The sequence below is a fragment of the Triticum urartu genome, unplaced genomic scaffold, assembly GCF_003073215.2.
Source record: "Triticum urartu cultivar G1812 unplaced genomic scaffold, Tu2.1 TuUngrouped_contig_5116, whole genome shotgun sequence".
Classification (NCBI taxonomy): domain Eukaryota; kingdom Viridiplantae; phylum Streptophyta; class Magnoliopsida; order Poales; family Poaceae; genus Triticum; species Triticum urartu.
In genome coordinates, this window is record NW_024115763.1 from 1 (window position 1) to 9265 (window position 9265).

Here is a 9265-nt window from a genome sequence, read left to right on the forward strand (position 1 = left end):
GCGGCCCCCGGGCGGTCTCGGGCCGCTCCGCCCAATCTGTGTCGGAGTAAGCAATGAGATCGGCGGTGGAGGACTTGTAAAGCTGAAGTCCATAGTGAGAGGTTCCGCGCAAGTAGCGAAGAATCCGCTTCACGAGCTGCATATGAGAGTCGCGAGGTGCATGCATGAATAGACAAGCCTGTTGGACAGCGTAGGCAATGTCGGGACGCGTGAGGGTAAGATATTGCAAGGCACTGGAGAGGCTACGGTATAGCGTGGGGTTGGAGAGAAGCATGCCAGCATGGGAGGACAGTTTGGAGCTGGTGTCAACCGGTGTGGAGACCGGCTAACAGTTGAGCATCTTGGCCCGGTCCAAGATCTCAAGAGTGTACTGTTGTTGGCACAAGAAGAGACCGGACTCGTTGGGAGTGACGTGACGCCCAAGAAGTGGTGGAGAGCACCGAGATCAGTCATAGAGAACTCGTGCTTGAGCGAGGCAATGATGGAGTGGAGTGTAGTGGTGGTGTTTGCTGTTAGAATGATGCCATCGACATAGACTAGCAAGTACGCGATGGAGGCGCCATGGTGCAAGATAAAGAGGGAGGAGTCACTCTTGGAGGCTCGAAAACCAAGAGAGAGAAGATAGGCCTGGAACCGAAGGAACCAAGTGCGTGGAGCCTGTTTAAGGCCATAGAGAGACTTGCGAAGGTGGGGAGGGTAGGTGGGATTTGGTGGGGTCCGTCGCGGGGAGTGGAGCACGAATTAGGGGGCGCAGGTGGATCGGCTGGTGGGGACGGCACCGGATCCGAGGCATGCAAGGGCTGGATAGGATCTGCATGGGGATTTTCTATGGAGGATGGCGGCTCGTGCCAAGATGGGTGCGGCTGGTAAGGGAAGATCGTTTCATCGAAAATAACGTGTCGGGAGACAATGACGCGGCGGGAGGCGAGGTCATAGCATCTGTACCCTTTGTGCTCAAGGGGATAACCGAGAAAAATACAGCGGGTGGAACGTGGGGCGAGCTTGTGGGCGGATGTGGCATAGGTGTTGGGAAAACACAGGCACCCGAAGACGCGCAGATGATCATAAGTGGGATGAATGCCATGTAAGAGAAAATACGGGGTGTGGGAGGCAATGACACGAGAGGGACGCCGGTTTAGTAAATACATGGCCGTGTGGAGGGCTTCGACCCATAAGGGAGGCGTGAGGTTGGCTTGTAGGAGGAGAGTACGAACGATGTCGTTGGTTGTGCGAATAAGGTGCTCGGCCTTACCGTTTTGTGGGGAAGTGTGTGGGCAGGAAAAACGGTAGGCAACGCCGGTGGAAGAAAAGAACGAGCGTAGGGATGCGTTGATGAATTCACCACCGTTGTCACATTGCATGCTTTTGATCACCACATGGAATTGTGTATAGACGAACGCAAAGAAACGGCGGATAACAGTGGATGTGTCGGATTTGTGACGTAAAGGAAATGTCCATGAGTAATGTGTGTAATCATCTAACACAACAAGATAGTATTGAAAGCCTGAAAAGCTTACAACCAGCGAAGTCCATAGATCGCAATGGATTAAATAAAAAGGCGCAAATGTTCTGCTAGTAAAAGAAGGGAAAGGGAGACGTGGTTGACGCCCTAATTGGCAAGCACTGCAGGGAGAGTGGGGCGCTTTATTACAATCAACAAGAAAATCATGTGTGATGGAAGAGAAGCTATGAGCGCCAGGATGCCCAAGTCACCGGGGCCACACGTCCGGAGAAGCAGCGAGGAAGGCCGATGCACGCGCCGGTGTGTTGCCAATGAAGGGGTAAAGATCGCCGGTACTAGCGGAGATCATGAGAACCTTCCGAGTGCGTAGGTCCTTCACAAGAAAAGCACAAGGGAAAAATTCAACAGAGCAAGAGTTGTCAGTAGTGAACTTGCGAACGGAGATAAGGCTAGTAACTACAGTGGGAGAGACGAGAATGTTAGTGAGGCGGAAATCGTGAGGAGGGAGAGTGGTGCAACCGGTGGCCGTGACGAGGAGGTGTTTTCCATTGCCGACAAGAATAGTAGAAGGAACACGCTTTAAAGAAGAACTAGACGTGGTCAAGGTACCTTGGTTGCCGGTGACGTGGGAAGAGGCGCCGCTGTCCATGTACCACTCGGGGGTAGGGTTGGCGGGGAAGCCGGAGTTGCTGTAGGCGGCATTCAGCATGGCGAGGTGCTCCCATTAGGGCTGGGGAGGCGGGTAGTAGGGCGACAGAGGCGGCAGCTGGTACATGTTGTAGGCCTGAGCGTGGGCACCTGGACGGGGGCCGAGAACGCCGGCGGCGTTGGAAGGCACCCAACCAGAGCGCGGCGGCGGGAGTGCCATGCCATACGGGGCAAAATACCCGGTGAATGGCGAGGGCAGGGGCGCCGGATGGCCACACCTAGTGGAGTCACCGCGCCCACGGCCGCGGTCACCGCGCCCACGGTCAGATGGGGGCTGCGGCAGGGGGGGAGCCTGTGAGCGAATGACGGCCGGTCGGAGGAGCTGCTGGAGCCGCGATCACCGGCGCCCCGCGAGGAGGGGCCCGAACCGCTGGTGGAGCCGCGATCACCATCGGGAAGAGCGAAGGCGGAGGCGCTCTCTTCGGCAACCCGTTGTGCCTGGGACTCCTCTTCCAGGACCACCCGTGAGAGGACGGTGTCGAACGGGAGGCCCTGGTCACCGAGGACGACGCGGATGGTGTCAAGCCGCTTGTCGAGGCCATGGAGGAACTGGGTGTGAGGTTGGTCTCCGTGACGGCGTGGTCGATGTCCGCAAGGCCGTCGGTGAGGAGCTTCATGCGGCGCGCATACTCAGCCACGGGTAGGTCACCTTGCTTGAGATTTCGATACTGCCGGTTGAGGATCATGTACCGGGCATCGCGGTTGACGAGGAAGAAAGCGCGGATCTTCTGCCAGAGGGCGTAGGTGGTGGTGGCGCCGACGACGTGGTCGACCATGGGATCCGCAAGAGTGGCGTAGATCCACAGAGCAACATGAGCATCGAGCTCGTGGTAGGAGGCATCGGCGTTGGGGGGGGGGAGCGGGTGCTCGATGAGGAAGAGAACTCCATAGCGAACCAGGACCATGAGGAAGAATGACTTCCACTTGTGATAGTTGTGATCAGCAGGATTAAGGAGAAACTTGATATGGTTGGTGATGTGGTTAGAGAAGATTGGGTGGCGTGGTGCGGGCGGCGGCGGCGCTGGTGGAGCCGAGGAGAAGATGGGGGCGAAACGAGATCCAGAGTTGCCGGCGGTGCCATGGGAGAGGGAGGGGGTGGTCCCGAAAACAAAGGGCGGCGAGGCTGTCATGGAGGAAGCCGATGCAGAGGGGGCTGTAGGTGCCGTGGAGGAGAAGGAGGGCGGCGATGTGCCGGAGGTGGGGACGGCGGAGGAGGAAGAAGAGTCGTCCGCAGCCATATCCCTGGATATCTGATACCAAGTTGGAAACTATGTTCCTTGATTGATGCTCTGGAGTTATAGATTACAACATAAATACAATGAGATCTGCCCAACGCCCCTACAATGGTGACACGTAAGCCAGACGTGGCTAGACTCAGTCATACACGTACAAAGGAGGTTACACATTACATGCAATGTACATACGCTAACACAGGAGAAGCAGCACATGTTCTTCTCTAGTTGGTTGCTCTGCTCCGATATATATATATATATACTTACGCGGTCACGTGAGCTGTGTGGACGATGGAGATGGACCGATGGTGGACGTGACTATGATTTGCGATTAGCCGCATGACCACCAGTCTTGCCAATAGGAGTAATTAACTACTCCCTCGCTTACAAAATATAAATCCTTGTAGATATTTAAATATTGGAAATTGGCAATGTCTCCTAGGTGCATATACACCCATTGTCTAAATACACATTTTGAAAAGTTAAAAAATTCCGAACAAAAATCCTGCGTGTATATCTATACATTCTATATGCGTGCACAAAGTTTTCGGTGAAAAACGAGGTTTTCTGTGGCTTGTGTAAAAAAGACAATTTCTAAGGCTTCATTACGACTATTCATTTTGCATTTCTTTATCTTTTTTACAAAAGCCACATAAAATGTCGTTTTTCATCGAAAGTTTGTGCATGCACATAGAATGTCTGGATATACCCGTGGGATTTTTGTTCCGAATTTTTTAACTTTTTAAAATGTGTATTTAGACAATGGATGCATATGCACCTAGGAGCCAAAACACCATATTATTTGAATATGGACTATATACCGACGAAAACGAGTGAATCTACACTCTAAAATATGTCTGTATACATCTGTATGTAGTCCATGTTAAAATTTCTAGAAAGACTTATATTTAGAATGGAGTATACTCCGAGTGCGACGTTTCACTGTCCAGACTCATCTGCATCCGGTTAGGAAAAAAATCACAAAGAATTCAAAAAAATTGAATGGTAGAAAATTTATTGCGCGAGGTCAGCTCCAATTTTTGGATCGTTTGGACATCTGAGTAGCTCTCAAAAAAAAAAGGCAAATCGGGTCAGAATAGTGCATGAACAGTAATCTTTTTTTACAGACCTTGAATTTGTCTTTTTTGTCGAGAGTTGCTCAGATATACAAATGATTTGAAAATTAGAGCGGGTCCCACGCATTAAATTATCTACCATGCAATTTTTTTAATTTCCTAGTATTTATTTTGTTTTTTTCTTCAACGAAGGTGCAGATGAGCCTAGGCTGAGAAGTGGTCTCCTATTCATCTTAATTATCGCTGATTTAGTATAATTTTATATTAAAGGTACACTAAAGTAACCTTAAAAGGTGATATTCTTGATAAAAGTATCACTTTAGCTATATGTGAGTTGGCTGAAAATTAATTTTGGGTCAGTCAATTTTTGGGCCATAGATTACTGCGTTAAGATTCGTGTTGTTTTTTTCAGGGTTAATCTGTGTGTTTGTGTTGACCTTTTTATTTTTGACTGAGTACAGATTTGGGTCAGTCAATTCTTTAATGGGCGGAAGCCCATTCCAGTGCTCAGCCTTCTTATATCTCCTTTGTTTTTTTTCTGTTTTTATGTGTTTTTCCTTTTCTTTATTAATTGGTTTTTATTTTTTATTTTGTCGGTATTTATGGGATGCTTGGTGAGTGTAAATATAAACACACAAATACTACATAATATGTGCTAAAATTTTACTATTATATGATTATTCTTTGCATACTACAAAAAGTGCAATTTTGGTGTAAGTTTTTATTTATTTTATTTTATTTCTTATTAAAGGAAATACCAACACGACTAGTTCATTCTCTTTTAGAAACTTTATTATTTTTATATTGTTTTAGTTTTTATTTCACTTTCACTTTACTTTAAGGTAATACCAATGTCACTAATTCATTTGCTCTTAGTTTTGTTTTGCAAAAATTCAACTTTTATATGCTTATTCTTGCGTGTTTTTAAAAATCACAACTTTTATGCATATTTTGTGCAAATTATGTCACTGTTTGTTTCAAATTTTGTTTCCCTTTTTCTTTCTTCATAATTGCTAATACCAATGCCACTAATTTATTCTTCATTAGGAAATTTAACTATTTTGAGTTTGTTATATTTATTCATTTTTCTTTCTTCTTAAAGGGTAATACCAATGTTAGCATGTCACTAATTCATTACTTCTTAGTAAACATGTTTTTTTTGCGAATTACACTATTATATGCTTATTCTTGCATATTATTAAAAAATGCAACTTTTTGGTAAATTGCGTGCAAATTTTATAATTATTTTATTTATTTATTTTCACTTTCTTTCTTCTAAAAGAGTAATATCAATGCCACTAATTCATTCCTTCTTAGAAATGCATTTTTTTGTGCAAGTAAAGTAAAAGTCCTAAATAATATGTGTGTAAATTATAGTATGCGAAAATTGCACTATTATATGCTTATTCTTTGCATATTTCAAAAATTGCAATTTATTGCAAAGTTGTGTGCAAGTTTTTAAATGTTTTTCTTTTTCATTTTATTTCTTCTTAAAGGGTTTCATTCTTTTCAGAAAATTTATTATTTTTATTTTATTTTAGTATTTTTGTTTTCTTTCTTCTGAATGTGTAATACCAATGCCATGAATTTATTCCTCCATAGAACACATTTTATTTATTTTGTTTTAGCTTTTAGTTCATTTTTTATTTTTTATTTTACTTTTGTAGGGGTAATACCGATGTCAATAATCCATTACTTTTTAGAAAGCACCTTTTTGCAAAAAAAATCACTAGTATATGCTTATTTAGCCAAGTAACGAACTAGCCCAACTCAATTTGCCTATCAGGCCTGCATGTGGTTGGCTTGCATGATCGATTCACAACCAAGCATCCAATGCGTCATGGACTAATAAAAATGAACTGATCCAAATTAATGTAAATCAATTCTGATAGAAAATCGACTTGCCCAAAAAGTATACTAAAATGGCGACAAGTAATTTAGATGAGATGGAGTAGCATTATTGGAAGAAGGAAGGAGGGAGATGCATGAACTGGGAGAAAGCAGCAATGTTGAGGAAAGCGGGTTCGACTTGGCTGCTCTTCCATGGCGTGCTCGCGGAAAGTAGTCAAGTGGATCAATATTCAATTGCATATTGCCATTTAGCCATGTCACCATGTCTAAAACATCTGCTTACTAATGTTCAGCTTGACAAGATTGTCATAGTTCAACATTTTCTTTTTGTCTTTAGCGTGTTCGCTAAACAATAGAAAATCTTGAAAAAGTGACCAATGAACAATGCAAGTTACTGTAATAACCTACAATGTTTCTTAGTTGAAAAACAAAGAAACCCTGAATATTTCTACAACGTACTTATCTAACCTTCGTAGAGGTATATATAGAGTACAATGGTGGAAGAGACTTGGAGTACAAGAAAAGTAATGTATGATTTAAACCAATACTATCCCTATCTTTCCTTACCTCAAACCAAACTCAATTGTACTTCTAACACCCTCCCTTGGTCGTAGCTTGACAAGATTGTGAGTGAATTTGAAGTCTTGCGCTTCTGTCATATTCTCCGCTTCACCATCATCAATTATGCCTCTAATGTCTGATGGGTCGGCACCTAGGACGGTGATTGTGACCCCTTCTAGTGCCTTCCTTGTCTTCTCCTCTGTGCCCCCCTCCCCGCCAGTCACAGGGGAGTTGCGTGGATGCTGTTGACTTGAGTTGTTGACGATGTGTAGCTATAGACATAGTCCTTGATGTCGATGTCGAGCTATCTGGTCATGACGATGTAGCCGCGATCGATGATGTAGTTGCCATGGACGAAGTCACACAAAGCCCGAGGCACAAAAAATGTGCTATGATGGAGTTGTAGTCGTGGATGGTGCACCTTGCAGATCTCAGATGGTGTTGTCGTCATGGACTATGCACCTTGTAGATATCAGAGGGTGGCGTCGTCGATGAATCCATCAATTTTGCCAACACTGGGGAAAACCCAGGAAGCACACATCGGTTTTTCCAGGACATTGTTGCTATGTAGGGGTCATCACTATAGTGATGTCGTGTCGATGCAGACATGGATGACGTGGTCGATGATGTTGTTGTGTCGCAGTATTTGCCGTCATCGATGGCGTGCCATGCAGAGAAGTATGTCAGAGGACGCTAGAGATGTCCATCTTGTGGACGAGGCAACAATTTTGTGTCAACAAAGATGTTGGTGAATACCATGTTGATGAAGACCTTCGTGATGAAGTGTAGTGATGGTGTTGCAGCGGCATGTTGACGACAAGGCGTCACTTGAAGGCGTCCCTTATGGTGAGCTACGAGTTGGAGATGGGGCACTTCGTTTGCGTGCTGCGTGGGTCTACTCATTGTCTTTAGTCTAAATCCATCAAATTTTGCAACATATCTTTACACACACATTGATGACTTGCATCAATTCATCCAATATTCCTCATGCATTGCATGTGAAACTTTTCTTCAAATTCTCAATTGAAAACATTAGTTCATAGATATTGTGATTAATTAACAAAAAACACACATGGATACTAAGCACTTTCAAGACGGTCCTGATTTTTATGGAAGTACATCTTGCGTTATTGTTTTCTTATACCTCTTTTTCATCTATAGAAATATAATACCCTACTCAAACCAACAAGTGGCGTTGCCAAGGCAGCACCTTGTCCAATGGTAACACCTATGTACAAAATATGTAAATGTCTACCCCATAAGTTCCCATTTTTATATATATCATCTAATATATATAGAAAGGTATGTATATAGGCGCCATGTATATATACGCATATTGAGATTATTCTGTTTGGATGAGGTGCACTACATTTTCTCTGGATCATATTTTGTTTCAGAACGCAACAAATAAAGTCCCCGATGATATTGTGGTCTCAACATATTTCTGTATCAAGACACTCGTCAACATCTGCAAGTGAAGCACACTTTGATAAGTTGGGAATTTAGAGGAAAAAACATTCAAGCAAACACACCATATCCCCAGGTAACACTAGAAATGTTATTAAGGATCTGGGGTGAAGAATATGCACCTCAGTCAAATAATCCAGCTAGCCACCCCAACTCAATCACACATTTGAGTCACATATTGCAAAAGGGTCACGAACAACAATAGATGAATCTACAAGCTAAATGTGTATGTACTGCCCTCTTCAACATCAAGCACATCTTGCGGTATAAACTTATAAGTCACATCATGTTGTTGCTCCCTGCCATGCAAGCTTTGCCCCTCCTCTAGATCTCTGGCACCAGCCTGACCCCATGGGTTCTGCTGGTACCTCCTCAACGCCTCTAGCCTCTCGGCAACTTCCTTCATTGTTGGTCGCTCCTCCCCACTCATGCTCACACATCGCATCACAAGATGTGTGGCTTCTTCCAATGCCTTGGGGCCCATCTCCTTCCGCACCCGGCTATCAAGCACCTCGTCGTGTCGGTTGGTTTTCACGGCTATCGTGAATCGGGACACGAGGCTCTTGCCCTGCTCTGGCCCATCGAAGCAGATCACCTTCTTTCCTGTTAAAAGCTCCAACAGAACGACACCAAAGCTATACACGTCACTCTTGTCAGTCAGTTGGCATGTCATGAGGTACTCCGGGTCCAGGTATCCGCAGGTGCCTTGCACCAATGTCGCAATCTCGGCTTCGTCACTAGGCGCCAATTTCGACGCCCCAAAGTCCGCGACTTTGGCGGTGAGGTTGCCGTCGAGCAGGATGTTGGCCGTCTTGACATCGCCGTGAAGGATTGGCGGCGAGGCCGATGAGTGCATATACGATAAAGCCTCTGCCGGCTCCGCCGCTCTCCGTAGAAGGGGATCGGAG

General features: G+C 45.1%; 1 protein-coding gene across 1 annotated transcript; it reads right to left on the reverse strand.

The window, feature by feature from the left end:
• Positions 1-8426: 8426 nt before the first annotated feature.
• Positions 8427-9256, reverse strand: LOC125528795 (putative wall-associated receptor kinase-like 16). The gene has a single exon (XM_048693232.1). The coding sequence runs from the start codon at positions 9211-9213 to the stop codon at positions 8569-8571; it is 645 nt and encodes a 214-aa protein (XP_048549189.1). The 5' UTR covers positions 9214-9256; the 3' UTR covers positions 8427-8568.
• Between the last annotated feature and the right edge of the window lie 9 nt (positions 9257-9265).